Source organism: Propithecus coquereli, unplaced genomic scaffold (genome assembly GCF_000956105.1).
Source record: "Propithecus coquereli isolate 6110/MARCELLA unplaced genomic scaffold, Pcoq_1.0 Scaffold242, whole genome shotgun sequence".
Lineage (NCBI taxonomy): Eukaryota > Metazoa > Chordata > Mammalia > Primates > Indriidae > Propithecus > Propithecus coquereli.
The window spans coordinates 3,544,018-3,561,287 of NW_012147975.1; the positions used below are offsets into that span (position 1 = coordinate 3,544,018).

The 17,270-nt window shown below is 55.6% G+C and overlaps 1 protein-coding gene across 1 annotated transcript in view; it reads left to right on the forward strand.

The window, feature by feature from the left end:
• PSD2 (pleckstrin and Sec7 domain containing 2) overlaps positions 1-17,270 on the forward strand; it is a 40,416-nt gene that overhangs the window by 17,046 nt on the left and 6,100 nt on the right. The window contains exons 4-13 of the mRNA XM_012646353.1: positions 235-429; positions 3,082-3,162; positions 6,537-6,649; positions 7,416-7,474; positions 12,170-12,259; positions 13,763-13,806; positions 14,828-15,018; positions 15,174-15,244; positions 15,618-15,775; positions 16,595-16,739. Of these exons, the coding sequence (XP_012501807.1) occupies positions 235-429; positions 3,082-3,162; positions 6,537-6,649; positions 7,416-7,474; positions 12,170-12,259; positions 13,763-13,806; positions 14,828-15,018; positions 15,174-15,244; positions 15,618-15,775; positions 16,595-16,739 (1,147 nt within the window). The remainder of the gene's footprint in view (positions 1-234; positions 430-3,081; positions 3,163-6,536; positions 6,650-7,415; positions 7,475-12,169; positions 12,260-13,762; positions 13,807-14,827; positions 15,019-15,173; positions 15,245-15,617; positions 15,776-16,594; positions 16,740-17,270) is intronic.

Sequence of the window (17,270 nt, forward strand, 5' to 3'; positions counted from 1 at the left end):
GGAAACCCACTGCTCTTCCAGGTCTTCTCAGCTCAGATGGGGTCAGGGAGCTCTGCTGTGATTTCACTTGAGAGGCTCTTCTGAAAGTCTGACTTGATTCCCTCCTGCTGCAGTGGAGCATCTTTCCCTGCTCTGGTCCCTGCGTGGGTTTTCAGAGGCCTGGGGTGAGTCCCCAGCCCTCCACAGGGCCTCTGACCCTGGGCCTCCACTCCTGTCCACCCGCTCCCTCTGCAGTGACGCCAGCCTGAAGGACGGCCTGTCGGACTCGGACTCGGAGCTGAGCAGCTCGGAGGGGCTGGAGCCCGGTAGCACAGACCCGCTGGCCAACGGGTGCCAGGGGGTCAGTGAAGCTGCTCGCCGGCTGGCACGCCGCCTCTACCACCTCGAGGGCTTCCAGCGCTGCGACGTGGCCCGGCAGCTGGGCAAGAAGTGAGTGCAATGTCCCGTACCCTCCACCCCAGGCACCGGTGTCCTCCTCAGCCTGAAGGGGGCATGGGCGACTCCTTTCAAGGGTGCCTGGTGCTGGGGGTGACCAAATTCCCCAAAGACACCTCCTCCCACCGTTGTCCTCATTCCTGGCCTCGCCCTAAATCTGTTTCCTTTCTGGGCTGCTTGGGCGAGGACTGATGCTTGGGGTGGGCCCTCGGGGCTGGCAGCGCAGGATGTGGGATGTGGTTATGGGGTCACGATGGATGACAGTGAGGACAGAGCAGCTGGGCAGGAGCTAGGCCCACTTAATGGGGCCAGGGAGAGAGGAGAACCTGGGCCAGGGGGACACGACTGTGGCCTAGAGCTCGGGGAGGGGTTCCTGGCCCTCATCAAGCCCTGCTGTCCACTGGGACCAGCTGAAGGGGCTGAAGTCCCCAAAGCATGAGCCTGGCCCGCAGCCTGGTGCCAAATAGCTGGATGAGGGTCCTGAAGGGGGCCGAGGACAGGTGCGGACCCCGAGACTGCGGAAGTCTGGCCCCCAGCGTGTCTGTCTGCCTTTGGCCCCTTCTGTCCAGGGTCCCCCAGCACCCACGCCGAGGCTGTGGGATGCGCAGAAGCGGGCCTGGCTCAGGGAGATGGTCCAGACCCTGGACAGGAGATGGCGCTGACGGGGGATCCAGGCCTCGCAGGGCCCTCCTGTTCTCCCTCCTGCAGTCTCCATGCTCCGGAGGCTCCCCCGCAGCCCCGTCCAGAAGTCACAACTCAGTCACCCCCACCCTCTAGCGCCCCGAACCTAATGACATCCTCTGGGGAGCCTTCCTTGTGGTTTGTCCTCCCCTCCCGTCTGTTCGACCGCTCCCTCTGCAGGAGTCTTCCCACCAGCAGTTAGTTGCGCCCAGGTGAGACTGACAACCAAACACCCTTCCTCATCCCATTTCCTCCCCCAGCCGGCCCACAACCAAACGCTAAGGCTTCCTGCCCCAGGCCGCCTCTACCCTCCCCTTCTCCACACCCAGCCCCTCCAGACTGGCTCCCCGCCCCTCACCCTCCGCTGCAGAAATCCCTTTGCAAGGTCACAAGGTCGCGGCGGCCTGTGTCTTTGGATCTGGTGTGGTGGCTGCTGCCCAGCCAGACCTCACCGTACCCCCTTTGGTGGCATCAACAGGACCGGCCACTCCTTTCTTTTTCTTTAATTCAACTTTTTATTATAAAAATTTCAAACATACACAAAAACAGAGAAAGTAACACGTTAAAGCTCCGCATACCCCTGGCTCAGCTTCGAGGTTACCTCTCCTCCATTCTGCTTTCATCCGTTACCCACGGCTCGCTTGTCCCATTTGCTGGGATATTTTAACGCGTGTTTCAGACACTCTGTCATTCAATCCGTAAATACTTTAGTGTGTATCTCTAACTGATAAGGAATTTTTACATAATCTAATTCCATTATAATTTCTAACAAAATTAACAAAAATTCCTTAGTATCTTCAACATTCATTCTGTGTTTAATTTTCTCTGATTGTCTCACAAATGTTGGTTGGTTCAAATCAAGATCCAGCAAGATCCACACGTTGCATTTGACAGATACGTCTCTTAAGTCTCTTTTAATCAGTAACAGCCCAACGGGCCTCTGCCCTTTCTAAATGCCAGGTGTTTGCTGAAGACACTGAGCCGTTTGTCCCGAAGAATTTTCCACATTTTGGGCGTGGTGTCCTCATGGTGTTATTTAACGTGGTTCTCCGTTTCCCACGGGTCCCGTACGTGGGAGGGAGAGCTTGAGGCTTAATTAGAATCAGGTGGGAATTTTTTCTCATTTCGACAAGAATTCTTCATGCCAGTCTTCTTGAAACACTCGCTTCGACAGCCGGTGGGACAGTGCGGTCCCCTCTCTGGTGCTGTTTCTCAGCCCCCTTCGCTGGCTGTCCTTCCTCCGTCACACCCTGGATGGGGCCCCGGGCCGCCGCCTGTCCGCCCGTCCTCCTCTTGTACAGCCTTCCCCTCCCACCCCGAGTCGCCGGCTGCAGACTGGACGACTGTCACAGGGATGCGTTCAGCCCCACCTGCTGTCCTGGGCTCTGATATCACCCCTGGGGGACCACCTTCTCAGTCATGCCCGGCTCCCGTCCCATCTCTGTGTCCTGTGGATCCTGCCTCCTAAATCTCTCTCCCCCATCCCTTGCCTCTCTCCGGACAATGACTGCAGCCTCCCGGTGGCTCTCCACACAGCCCGTGGAGTGTTCCAAACTACAGATCTGACCATCCCTGCCTCGAACCCAGAATCAAGTCCTGACCCATGGCCCGCAGGTGCTATTCCCTGCTGTCTAGGCTCTGGCCACGTGGCCCTGCTGGTGGCCTCTTGGACATGTTGTAGAGTTTCCATGTGGGGACACTGCATCATCCCATCCCCTATTCCCTTCACCTGGCTGGCTTTTACTTTCCTGTGTTGGCTCAGACATCACCTCCAGGAAGCCTTCCTGACCCCCCAGCCCAAGGCTGAATTATCAGGGCCTGACTGTCTCACAAAACGGAGGCAGGCTAGGGGTTAGGCAGGTCTGGGTGGGCGGGGTCAGGGTACCCTGGGGCCCACTCCCCTATTCTTCTATCATCCTTGGGCCGGGCCCTGCCTCTAACTGACATCCCGTGCTCTCCTGGCAGCAATGAGTTCAGCAGGCTGGTGGCCGGGGAGTACCTCAGTTTCTTCGACTTCTCGGGCCTGACTCTGGACCGAGCGCTCAGGTCAGTGGGGCTGGGATGGGGCAGTGCCCGCAGGTGGTACAGGCTGCACATCTGAATTCTCAGGCCAGCTCTGCCATAAACTTGCTGTGCAACCTTGGGCAAGTCTCTTGACCCCTCTGGTGAGGCCGTGGGAAGGGGCCGTAAGAGCAGTCCAGCAACTCAGCGAGTGCCACCTACATGGTAGGTTCCGAGGATTTGAAGGTGGAAATGTGGTTGCGACTCTTCAGGAGAGGAGAGGAGGCAAAGGACTTGCCCATATTGAGCACTCTGTGCCGGCGGAATGCTATGGGTCTTCACAGGCCCTGCTTGCTTCAGCCGCACAGCACCCGCGCGGGAGGCGGCATCTTTCCTAGTTTCCAAAGGAAGAAATTGTGGGCCGGAGGGTGGAGACTCCCCACAGTCACTGAGGGAGGAGACGGGACACTGGGATTTGCTCTCAGGCCCTGCTGGGGTTTGGACCCAGGAGTAGACGTCAGGAAGCCCAGGCGCAGGGCCCGGGGAGCAGGGCGGGTAGAAAGGGGAGGACGCAGCCCAGGGCCCAGCAGCCCTGCTGGCAGGGCCAGGTGGGGAGACCCCAGGCCAGGCCCTGGCAGGGACAGACAGCCGTCTCTGAGCTGAGGGGTGGGGTGGTCCACGCATGTCAGACCTGTTTACCGTGTCCTACGTATCTCTTGAGCTTTTTAAAAACGTCATTTCCATTCTTGTTTCTCTACTTCAGTTGGGATATTTTCTGTTGACCTGAAATCAGTTCACTTGCCCCTTTTCTGTGTCTAATATGCCATTAACCCCATTTACTGAGTTTTATAACAACTTTCTGTTATTATATTTGTCTACAAGGTCTAGAATTTCCGTTTTATTAACATTTTTAATGGATTCAAAACCCCTGAAGAATTCCCCATCTTTTCACTCATGTTTTCCATGTCCCCCCTCTTTTCTTGACAATATCAGTTGTAAAGTCCTTGCTGCTAACGTCAGCATCTGCATCGTCCAGGTCACCTGTGGCTGTTTCTGTCGTCTTGTTTTCTCTTGATTTTCCATCATATATCCTGTCCCTTCGTATGCTTAGTCATTTTTTTATTACATGCTGTATACTTTGTGTAGAATTGTCGTGGCTCTAGATTGTTCTTTGCAAGGCAGTGGGAAGGGGGTCCAAGGATGTGGCCCTAATCCAGCCAGGGCCGAGCGGGGCACAGCCTGCACCCGAGTTTGGCCTGGCTCAGGGCCTCTCTGAGCGCAGGGAAGGGCGTCCGAGTTTTCTGCGGGAGCCTGGTGTGTTCCCTGGGGTGACCCTTTGTGGGTCCTGAAGCCTAATTTGCCCGAGCGCAGCAGCACCGCAAGCAGCAGCTTCCACTCCTCAGAGGCTTCCTGCTGAGCTTTTACCCACCTCCGAAATTGGGCAAATATCTTGAAGGGAAAACGGGCCCGTGTTCGCAGCCCCTCAAGTCTCCAGGTTGTCTCTTCAGCCCCGGGAAGCCGCCAGGAGTCCAGCCCCTGGCCTCTGCCCGCCATCAGCAGTGCCCTCAGGGAAAAAGCAGAAAGCCTCTGCCCTTTAGGTCTTCGCCACCTCAGCACTTTCCTGGTTGCTTAAGAAAACTCGCTGTTCTCAGTGGAGTGTTGGTGTGCCGCGAGCCACTCTGTCCCGAGCTGAGTCTTGGAGATCGCACCAGAATGAGAAAGATGGGTCAGGGAAAGTGTCCAGTGGGTCAGGTCATGATCAGGGGCGGGGGCGCCCAATTAGTGAGGCTCGACTGCACCAGCCCCCGGGACCGCATGAGGGCGCTCGTGTGAAGCAGTGTCACGGGAGGCAGCGCCGGCCCCAGGGTGCTGGTGGCCTTTGGGCCGCTGCGTGCAGGCTACTGCAGAGGGTCAGCGGGGAGAGGACAAGGCCTGTGGTTGGCAGAGGGGCCAGAGGGGCGAGGTCGGCGTGAGAGGCTGCATGGGAGTAGAGTAGAAGGCTGTAGTGCCAAGATGTGGGGAGAGGATGGGCGTGGTGAGGCTGATCCAGGGACAGCCGAGGGTTTGGTGGCAGCCGTACAGGGTTGGGGCTTGGGGAGAGGGAGTTTGGGCTAAGGGATGGATTTGGGAAGGGCCTGGTGGAGTGTGAGGAGAAGAGGGAGGGGCTGGGCTGGGGGACAGGTAGGGGCAGAGAACGGGGAGTAGGAGGGACAGGGAGAGGAGGAAAACCAGGTGTCAGGTAGGAGAGTGTTTTTGCATAGCAGCTGGTTGCTTGGGATTGAGTTTTGAGAACATGGTCTGCAGGTTTGGATGCCTTGGGAAGCCTCAGAGGGTAAGGGCTGGCCAAGATGTGGCTTGCGGGTCCCAGGTGCCTTAGGGGGCAGCATGAGGGAGAAGAAAGCAAAGTGGGCATTACACTGAATGAACCTTAACAACATTAGGAACAGACCATCTCATGAGCCCGGGACGGAGGGAGGCACGACGTGGCTCAGCCTGCAGTGTCCCTTCCCAAGGGAAGGGCTGTGCCCGGGCCCTGGGTGAGGGACCCTGGCCCCATCTCCCAGCCTCTCTCTGGTTTTGGGTTTAGTTGCCAAAGGCCCCTGAAAGGCAGGTGACCTTTAAATTGGGCCTCGAGGGGGATTCAGAGGTGCCCAGCAGAGGAGGGAAGGATGTCCCGGGGCGCCTGTCGTGGCCAGGGCGTGAGGACAGCGTGGGGGGGCAGCCGGTGGCCGCGAGGTTGGAGGGACGGGAGGGCAGTGAGGGCAGTGAACACGGCCGGGACGCAAGGAGGCGGGGTGCCGTTCTGAGGGTTCTGGGGAGCCAGTGACAGGTTTTAAGCAGTGTGAGTCTTGGCTGCATGGCGTTTAGAGAGACCACGTGGGGAGGGCCAGGTGTGGACCCGCTAGAGGCTGCTGCAGGTGTCCTGGGCATATGATGCGGGCGACGGCGGAGGAGGAGCTGAGATCTAGAGTGAAGAACAAAGCACTGGGACTTGGGGCAGCTCAGGGTTGGGGTGTGGGGCCCGGGGCTCAGCGGGCAGCACGTGGAGGAGTCGGGGGAGGAGTGGGGGCACAGCCCTCCGAGGGGCAGGTGTGCACAGCTGGGCCCAGCTGCAGGAGGGAGCGAGGGGTGGGCACCTACCCCAAAGAGGAGCCGGCTCTGGCATCGAAGTGCTCGTCCGGCTTTGCGCTTCGCAACCCGTCCCCTGGAGGGCGATGAGACTCTAAAACTCTAAACTACTCCAGGGGCCGTCCTGGGGCTGGAGAGGGGGTCCAGACCCAGATGCCGGGTGCTGGAGCCCTGGCCCCCTGGGGCAGGGGTGTGTGTGTGTGTGTGTGTGTGTGTGTGTGTGTTGGAGGGGAGCTCCTACCCTGGGTGAGGACCCAGACCACCCTCAGCAGCCTTGAATTGCCTTCTAGAACATTCCTGAAGGCTTTTCCACTGATGGGGGAGACGCAAGAGCGTGAGCGGGTCCTTACCCACTTCTCCCGCCGGTACTGCCAGTGCAACCCTGATGACAGCACCTCGGAAGGTATGGCCACCTGTCCCCCCGCACCCGACCCACCCAGCCCCTCCCAGCCAGGCCCTGGCTTCCTCCCACCCCGGTCCACCTGGCATTTCTGTTCTGCCGCCAGACCCAGAATGTTTGTACTCTCTGGCGTATACAGTACGTGCTCAATAAATGTTAATTGAATAAACTACTGCACGTGGAATGAGGTCTGCCTGCAGAGCAAGAGAGCTTCCAAACGTGTTGCCCGTCTAGCCCCGAAAGTCCTCCATCCTAGGGACTTGGTCCTTTAACTCTTCATTCCCCTTTGTCCCTGTCACAGTGCTGATTCTTGGTGTGGCGGGGGTCTGGGTTGGTCAGGGTCCTCTTAGGGGCAGGACTTGCTCAATGGATGGACCTGAGTCCCAGGAACTGGGGGACTAAGCCTGTTACTGGAGAGACGTAGGCCAATGCAGGGACGTGGTCTGGGTCCCAGAGCCACTGCTGGGTCTGAGGTTCAAGGTGAGTTTGGCCACAGGAGGCAGGGGTCCGGGCTGGAGGAGGCCCAGGGTGGTCAGGTTCCCTCTGAGAGAAGGGACGGCCCTGGCTGGGGCAGGCAGTGACTCTGGTGCTGCCGTGGGGGCAGGCAGGCAGCACCACGCAGGCCCTGGGCCCTGAGGTGTGTTTGGCAGGTGGCCAGCCTCTTCCTGTCCCCATCACCTCTGGTCTGGCTCTACCAGGAGACAGATGGGGAGCTGAGGGCGGGAAGAGCTGGGTCCGCACGCTGAAAGCACCACTGTCTCTGATTTAGATGGGATCCACACACTCACCTGCGCCCTGATGCTGCTCAACACAGACCTGCACGGACATGTGAGTTGGGGAGGCGGCGGGTGGGGGGGGCGTCCTCTCGCTCACCTGCCTCGCCCCGACTCAGCCACAGCTGCCCCCATCCAGCCCTCTCTCTGACACCTCTCGCTCAGGGGTAGGGCTTCAGGTAGCAGGCCTGGGAGTTGGGCAGCTTGGCTTCCGGATTTGGCCCTGCCCTGGTTTCGTCCCCCTGAGGCCTGCCTGGGTCCCCGCCCCTAAGCAGGGCTGTGAGAACAGTTGAGGCACACAGGGGTGCAGATAAGCGGAACAAGATGTGCACCCCTAGTTGAGCCCATGGTAAACATGGATGCGGGGTGCTGGGACACCACGCCCTGGGCAGTGCCGCGTCCCACCAGGCCAGTAAGGGAAGTGACTGGCATAGGTGCCCCGGGCTGTGAGGTGGGTGGTGGTCCCGGCCCTGGGCTGTCTCAGTGCTTCTCGGCTCAATAACTCCTTCTTCTTTCCTCTGTCTGCTCCGGGACCCCTCTCCGGGCTCTCTCGCCCTCCCTCAGGTGGTAAGTGTAGCTAGTGGTGTGCATGCCCGTGTGCCAAGACCACCCATCACCACGTCACCTCTGTGTCCCCCATCACACCATCTGGCCCCACCCAATCACTTCCCTGTCATTGCTCACCCAGAGTGGTCTGATCCCCCACTTTGGGGATATTTCAGTGACTCATGGGGACCTCAGGCCAGCATGTCTTGTTCCAGAGTTAACCAGCAAAGCCCAGGGGATACGAAGTGCAGAAAGAGCTGGGATGGACATTCCACCCCAGGAGCACTTCAGGTCCTGCTCTTGCCTCCATTGGTAGCTCTGTGACCCTGGGCAAGTCACTGGCCCTCTCTGAGTCTCAGCTTCTGCAGCTGTGAGGGGAGATAATGCTTTTCCCCGCAGTGTCATGTGCAGGACTGAGAGAGGTAACATACACAAAACCGAGTGTCTGGGTCTGGCACCTAATAAGGATTTTGTTATGAGTAATATTATTACACGAGAATGACAATGGTATTCATTATTCATGTTATAATTTAAACGATGGAGAGCCTGAAGGCCCAGCCTGCAGGCCCCTGGAGGAGGCACTGTGGGGCCGGCTCTGCTGGCAGCCTGGCGGGCGGGAGTGTATACTCGAAATGGGGGGTTAGAGGTGGTGCGGATGCTGGTGACGACGGTCAGCGGGTGAGCCTGGGATGCACTGGAAGGGGAGGATGGCAGAGAATGCCAATTGTCAGCCAAGAGAAGACGGCAGCTTGGGTTAGAACTGCAGACAGAGTCAAAGAGAGAAATTCCAGAGGTATTTGGCTGCGCGGCCTGCAGCGTGTTTGTAGACTGGAGATTGGGCGAGGGAGAGAATCAGCAAGATGAGGCAGACGGAGGGGAGGAGCGGGCAGGAGAAGTCATTCCAGGAGAGGCCAAGGTGAGTTGCTTTTCAGGAACGGCTTAATTTCCTTCCAACCTCGGGCTGCTTACAGAGCAGCCACAGGGGTTGCTGGCGAGGCGATTTGGGGTGAGCGGTGGAGGACTGTGGGGACAGACCAGGGGTTTTGATGCTATCCTGTGGAGGTCTGCCCACTCTCACACAAGAACCTTCAGGGAATGTACTAAGTGTAATTAAGGTTTAGCCTTGATTCGCAAATAGTGACAAGGGTTTCCCTGCCCAGAGGACTTTTGACCAGCCCCTCCCATCCCCTGAGGGATGACACCTGCTTTCTTTCTGCCTGACCTGCCTTATCCTGCTTCTGAGTGAGCCTTAAAGACCGGCCAGCGTTGTTCTGACCCCAGGCATACACAGAGAGGTCTTGCCAGACCAAGGGAAAAGTCCTGGCTTCTGTGGGGTCAAGATAGTGATGAAGTTTCACTACCTGAACAGTGGCCTGAGCAGTACCCAGCCCCATCCAGCCTCTACTTTGGGCAAGGACATGGGCTTAGGGAGAGGGTCACCCTGGCCTGAGAGGGGGCTGTGGTCAGACTGGCTGTGACATGTTTCTGCTGGGAGGCAGAGGCTGTGAGGACAGGCCCGAGGGCCGGAGCAGGCTGGGAGGCTCCGGTGATCCAAATGGGGGTGGGAGAGAGGGAAGAACTGGGAACTCGGAGCTCCCAAATCGTGTACCTCCCTTGGGCTTTGGAATGATCTGGGTACATGTCTTTTTGCCTGGCTGTCATTATAATCATCATCATCATCATCATCATCATCATTTTTTAAAGCAGCTAAGTTACCCAGTATGATCTCACTTCTTTGCCATTTGTTGAGTCTTGCTTTTTGGCTCAGAGTGAGATCAATTTTAGTAAACGCTTCAAGTGGACTTGGAAAGAAAGTGTATTCTGCAGTGTTGGCTATGTTCTTTTTTTTTTTTTTTTTTTTTTTTTGAGACAGAGTCTCACCATGTTGCCCGGGCTAGAGTGCCGTGGCGTCATCCTAGCTCACAGCAACCTCAAACTCCTGGGCTCAAGCAATCCTACTGCCTCTGTCTCCCGAGTAGCTGGGACTACAGGCATGTGCCACCATGCCTGGCTAATTTTTTTTTTTCTATATATATTTTTAGTTGTCCAGATAATTTCTTTCTATTTTTTTAGTAGAGACGGGGATCTCACTCTTGCTCAGGCTGGTCTCGAACTCCTGAGCTCAAACAATCTGCCCGCCTCGGCCTCCCAGAGGGCTAGGATTACAGGCATGAGCCACCACGCCCGGCCTGGCTATAATGTTCTATGTGTGCCAATAAGGTGCCCAAACATGTAAAAATCTTGTATATCCTTACCAATCTATTTTATTGTTGTCAAATACACATAACGTAGGATATATTCCACTTGGCTATGGTGTATAATGCTTTTAATATGCTGCTGGATTCAGTTTGCTAGTGTTTTATTGAGGATTTGTGTATCTGTACTCATAAGCAATATTGACCTGTAGTTTTCTTTGTCTGATGTTGGTATCAGGGAAATGTTACCCTTATAGAATGAGTTAGGAAGTGTTCCCTACCCTTCAATTTTTGGGAAGAGTTTGAAAAAGATTGGTGTTAATTTTTCTTTAAATGCTCAGTGAAATTCACCAGTGGAGCTATTTGGTCCTTGGTTTTTCTTTGTCATGAGGCTTTTGATTATCGATTCAAACTCTTGTTATAGATCTATTGAGACTTTCTGTTTCTTCTTGAGCCAGTTTTGGTAGTTTGTGTGTTTCTAAGAATTTGTCAATTTCATCTAGGTTATCCAATTTTTTGACATAGTATTCTTGCTGGTATTTTGTCTGCTTGTTCTTCCTGTTACTAAGACAGAGTGTTAAAATCTCTAACCAACACTGTGAATATGTCTTCCATGGTTCTGTCAGTTTTTATTTTGAAGTTATGCTACTAGGTGTATACAGGGTTAGGATGAATATATTTGCTGGTGAATTGATCCTTTTATCACTATAAAAATATCCCTCTTTATTTATTTATTTTTGAGGCAGAGTCTCGCTCTGTTGCCCTGGCTAGAGGGCCTGGTGTCAGCCTAGCTCATAGCAACCTCAAACTCCTGGGCGCAAGTGATCCTCCTGCCTCAGCCTCTCAAGTAGCTGAGACTACAGGCATGGGCCACCATGCCCAGCTAATTTTTTTTCTATATATATATTTTCATTGTCCAGCTAATTTCTTTTTATTTTTAGTAGAGATGGGGTCTTGCTCTTGCTCAGGCTGGTCTCGAACTCCTGGGCTAAAACGATCCTCCCACCTCAGCCTTCCAGGGTGCTAGCATTACAAGCATGAGCCACTGTGCCCGGCCCCCTCTTTAGTTCTAATAATGCTTTCTGCCTTCAAATCTATTTTGTCAGTTGTTAGTGTAGCTTACTGGAGTTCTTTTGTTAGTGTTTACCTGGTATATCCTTTTCTGTCTTTTCGCTTCCAAGATTTCTGTGCCTTTAAATTTAAGGTATATCTTTTGTATCATATACTTAAAAAAATCAAGTCTGATAGTTATCTTTTAATTTGAACATTTAATGAACTATGTTATATTTGAGTTTAAATATACCAGGTTATTATTTGTTTTTTCTTTGACTCATCTGTTCTATGTTCCTTTCTTCTTTTTTGCCTACTTTTGGATTAAGTATTTTTTAGAATTCCGTTCCCTTCCTCTGTGAGCTCATTAGTTGTGCATTCTTTCAGAATTCTTTTTGTGGTTTGCAGCATGCACTCCTGACTTTTTAAAGTACTAGTGCCACTTCCTGGGCAATGAAATACTTTAAAACACCTTAATTCCATTTGCTGCTCTCTCAACTCATGTGCTACCGTTACTGTGCTTTTAATTATTATATCTCTATGTGTTTTATTCCCCAGAAAACTTTAATGTTGCCCCACACAATCAATATTCATTTAGAGTTACCTGTTTTTTCTGTGCTTTTCATCCCCTTTTGCTTCTCCATGCTGCCATCTGGGATCATTTTCCTCCTCTCTGTTCCTTTCTTAATCTCAACTTTTTTGTTAAAGTGTAACTGGGTGTTTCCAGAACCTCTTGTCCTTGGTGGGCCTCAGTTCCAATTTTTGTCCTCCTGTCCTGCGAGACCACTCAGTTGCGCAGCCTTTTGTTTTATAGACAAAGGGAAATTGAGGCAACTTTATTTTCTTTGCTGCCTTTGGTGCTGCCTCATCCCTTCTGGCGGGGCAGGGCAGGGCAGGGTGTGGGACCGCGCCAGCCTCCTCCCCACTCTTGCTCAGGCAGAGCTGTCTCTCCGTTACAGAACATTGGCAAGAAGATGTCCTGTCAGCAATTCATCGCCAACCTGGACCACTTGAATGATGGCCAAGACTTTGCCAAAGACCTGCTGAAGGTATTACCTGCTAAGGGTCCCCATCCCCCTAGCTGTGCCCTGGGTGGGTGTGGAGGAGAGAGGTCTCTGCCCACTGAACCCTGGCATTCCAGGGTTTTCATACTGGGAGCAGGGCCACCATGCCTTTGGGACAAAGGTGGAGACCATCCAGCTCAACATTTCACTGTTCTGTGCTCCCCGAGGTAGCCAGAGGTATCCCTCTGTGAGGTTTGGCTTTAGTGCTCCATCATCATTGTTGTCACAGTACAACCAACATTGCCACCCACCGCCACCACAGCCCTCACCGTCACCACGCCATCATTACCACCACTACAAGGAAAAGCCCACCCATTTCTCCAGCATCTCCAGGAGTTAAGGGAATCCAGTTTTCTTTTGAGGCTGAAGCCCAGGGTGGAACTCTGGCCTTCCTGGCTGGGTCAGTTCTCCACTTAGGAGGAAGAGGAGCAGGTTTTTTGGGGGCTGGGTAGATGATGAATTAATTTTCAGATAGTGGGTTTGAAGAGCCTGGTGATAGCAGGGGGGGTAGTTGAATAGTGAGTTTGGAGTCAAAAAATAGAACATTGTCTCCATCACTCTTCTTACCATAATTATCTTCTTCTTCGCCATCAGGAAGCACTTGTTAAGAACATATTTCTATGTGAGATCGAACAATCCCACTCACCTATCCACTTCTCCCCATCTACTCATCCACCCATCTACCCACTTCTCTGTTCAGCCACTCATCCTCCCATGCATCCATTCATCCACCCAGCCACTCAGTCATTCACCTACCCACGTGCCCACCCATTCACCCAAATACTCCCCACACACCACACCAGCCACTCAGCCATCACCCACACATAAACCCCATTCACCCCACCACTTCCCTCCACACCCCATTTCTACTCACCCATCCCCCACCCATCCATTTCCTCACCCACCTATCCACCAACCCATCCACCCACTCATCCTCAAATCTATCCACCTAATGATTTACACAATCACCTACCCAATCACCCTCCCATTCATCCGTTCACTCATACCCTCACCTATACACCCCCCTACCCACCCAAATCTCCCTCTTCCACCTGCTATCTACCCACCCCTATTCATTCACCCATCCACCTGCATATTTTCCCACTCATCCACCTATCCCTCCTCATCCACTCCCCCATCCATCCATCCATCCGTCCACCCTGTTGAACACTTACTGTATGCTGAGTCCTGGATTATGCACTGGAGACTCAGTGATGAACAAATAGACAACTCCCAACCTTGTGAAGCTTACAGTCTCTTAGGGGAGACAGACATTAAATGATCACATAATTAAGTACCACCCATCCATACAGCCACCCACCCACTCACTTATCCATCCAACAAACAGGTATGAATCAAACACCCACTTTGCCCCATTGGCTGAACAGGGGCTCCCTCACTGTACCCACATTGCTGGAGGTAGATGGGGGTTTTTTGACTCTTCACCCGAACTCCCCTCTTTCTCTTTCCCCTTTCCCCCTCTCCCAGAGCCTTTACAACTCCATCAAGAATGAAAAGCTGGAATGGGCCATGTGAGTAGTGCTGGCGGGCACAGGTATGGGGAGCCTGCGTCACTGGGCGGGGCGCAGGTTGGTCACTCTGACCACTCTCCATGGTGCTGATCTCTCCCAACCCAGTGCCCTGGCAACCCTGTTCAGCAGAGCAGCACCCAGTGCTGAGTTCCCCTTTGGGTTTGATAAAAAGTGTGCAATGTTTACAATGCTATGGAATAGACTGAAATGTGACTTTAGTTTCATGATGTCCACAACTGGTTTTCTGTACTGGGGATACTGCCACAATTCCCAATGACAGCTCCTTCCCTTTTGGGAGGTAGGTAGGAAGGAGGCACGGGTCCCCGATAACCTCAAGAATATGAGTGTCTTTAGATGGTGACTGCTTTCAGCAGTGGGTATGGGTCCTTCCCCCTAACGTCTTCCCCTGCAGAGGCAGTGAGACCTGGAGGTGCCCAGATGTCTGGAGAGAGGGGTGGTGACCTTGCTGGTTGGGGTGACTGTGAGAGGCTCTTGGGGGAGCCCCTCTTTGCTGTGCTCTCAGGGCAGCCTGTGCCTTCAGGTCCATGCAGAGGTCCTAGGCAGGCCTTGGCAGGAACCCAACCCCCTGGGAAGAGCTGGCACTCTCTGCCAGGGCTCCCATGGGGGCCCAATCTTCAGGGGCCCCGCCTGCCGGCCTGGCCTCGCCAGCATGTTGGAGGGGATTGTGCAGCAGTTCAGTCTGGCCACCGGCTAGTGCTCCCGGGGCTGGGCTGTCAGGGTTGGAGAGAAGAGGAGGAACACTGGGAAGGAGACCTAGAGGCAGTAAATTCTCCACTGGCACATGGAGGCCAAAAATCACGGATCAGAAGTCAGGGGTCAGAACTGAACCGAGGGAGGGGAGGGGTCAGAGATCTGGATCTGTGATCTGGGATTGAAACCTCCTCGTCTCTGCCTCCTGCGGCTGCTCCTGGCCCCCACAGGGCTGGTTGGTGGGGAAAAGCCATGACCATGAGGTCCAAGGCCTCGCTGGAGGTAGAGCTGAGACCTAGTACTTTCCTAGTGATGAGGACGAGCTGAGGAAATCCCTGTCTGAGCTGGTGGATGACAAGTTTGGGACAGGCATGAAGAAAGTGACACGCATCTTGGATGGTGGCAACCCCTTCCTGGATGTCCCGCAGGCTCTCAGTGCCACCACCTACAAGCATGGTGTGCTGACCCGGAAGACTCACGCCGACATGGATGGCAAGAGGAGTGGGTGTCAGGCGGGGGACGGGTGTTGGGAGGGATGCTGGCGCAGAGGGGCCTGTCCCCCGGCCACTCCTTTGGGGATGCGCAAGTAGGGGGAGGCAGGGTAGGGGATATCAGGTGTGTGGTTGCGGCCATACTACCCGTGCCACCCTCCCTAGCACCCCGTGGGAGGCGTGGCTGGAAGAAATTCTACGCGGTGCTCAAAGGGACCATCCTGTACCTGCAGAAGGTGAGAGGCCCAGACGCCTGACCCGGGGTGGGCGGCGCCGTCCCACCCAGCCCCTGCCTTGTGGTAACCAGAGGGTCCTGGGCGGGACCTGGGGCTCAGGCAGGGAGCCTTCCCGACCCTGCCTCCCTCAGGGCTTCAGAGGTTTAGGGAGGGGTCTCTGAAATGCGCAGTGGCTCAGAGGATACCCAGCTGTAAGGCTGGTTCAGGCCTCTGGGACGAACTGGGGTTCAGGGAAGGGTTGCCCAGAGTGATTCTTGGGGTGGTCGAGGCATCCTGGCATGGGAACTGGAACAGAGGGAGGAGCAGGGCAGGGGGGAGGGGGAGCGGGTCAGCGCGCCGGAGCCCTGACGGGGCTCACCCCGCCCCTGTCCAGGATGAGTACAGGCCCGACAAAGCTCTGTCAGAGGGCGACTTGAAGAATGCCATTCGCGTGCATCACGCTCTGGCCACCCGGGCCTCTGACTACAGCAAGAAATCCAACGTGCTCAAGCTGAAGACGGCCGACTGGAGGGTCTTCCTCTTCCAGGCACCGTGAGTGGCCCGGGCGGCAGCGCCTCCGCGGCGTCCCCAGGCACAGCCCTCAGAGCGAGCGTGTGTGCTTCACGCAGAACAGTGGCTGGGTCCCCCAAGCAGTAGTCCGCAAAATGTGGTCCCCCCAGTGTCACCCGGAAACTGGGTAGGAGTGCGATCTCTCTGGCCCCAGCTTAGACCTACTGAATCAGAAACTCCGGGACGGGCCCAGCAGCTGCCATGCACAAGCCCTGCAGAGGACGCCGAGGCCCGCGGGAGTCCCTGAGGGACGGGGCAGATGGCATCTTCAGGAATCACCCTTCACTTTAAGTGTGGCAGGCGGGTGGGAAAGGCACGCCCTGCCGTTGGCCTGTAGGGCCTTCCTTCCACTGCCACCCCTTCCGTGACTTGAGATTGGGGTTTCCTGTGTCGCACGAGCTCGAAAGGAGGGAGGCCAGTAGGTGAGCCTCCGGTCATCCGAGCCGGGCAGGCGGTGGGCAGGGCAGGAGGGCTGTGGGGACACGGCCGGCTGCCGCTGTCTCTGGTGCTGCCTGGCCCATGGCCGCTGGGGCCACTAGCCCTGGACCTGGGCAGTTTTATTTTCACATGAAAACCCAGGTGGCCTGGGAGCTGGGAAGGAAGGGACGCTCCCCGCACGGCTCTGGCCGGGCCCACTCACCCAGCCACTCGCCCTCCCCTCCCTCCTTCGCCCACCTATCTAGAGGCATCGGTGCCTTCTCTGGGCCAGGCCCAAGGCGGGGTACTGGGTGCTGGGTGGGGGGACAGGGAGCCCTCTTGCGAGAAGCCAGCACACTCTCTCCCTTTCCCTCCTGTCCCCAGGAGCAAGGAAGAAATGCTGTCCTGGATCCTTAGGATCAACCTGGTGGCGGCCATCTTCTCGGCCCCTGCCTTCCCGGCCGCGGTCAGCTCCATGAAGAAGTTCTGCCGGCCCCTGCTGCCCTCCTGCACCACTCGCCTCTGCCAGGTACGAGCCCCTAGACCATGCTGCCACTTCCCCAGGCTGCCGTCCCCCGCCCCCGCCCCGTCTCTAGGGCACCGGGTCCTGGGCTGAGACAGCCATTCCCTCCGCCCCATGCACAGGCGGGAGGACTGAGGCCGCCGCACTCCACCTGCCACACCGAGGTCTGGCAGGCTCTGGTGGGTGGCATGGGTATGCTTCTCTGCCAAGGCAGTGCGTCCCCGCAGATGTGACAGTGGGTCTGCGGCATTGTGTGCATCTGGGCACGGATGCCAGAGAATGTGTGTCATAGGGAGCTGGGGACAAGTGACATGTGACTGACCCTTCATCTGCTGCTTAAATGTTTTATTTTAATCCTAAAAAACTCTAACTCATAAATACTCCAGGCTTTCGGGGTGTTTTGGAGATGGAAAGATACATGGTGGGCCGAACTTGAGAGGTTGAGGGCACGGGACACTGCAAACTCCCCATCTTTGTCACCTGCCGGCCCTTTGCCCTCTGGGCCCTCGTGGCTTCTGCTTCCACCCAGAGCCCCTG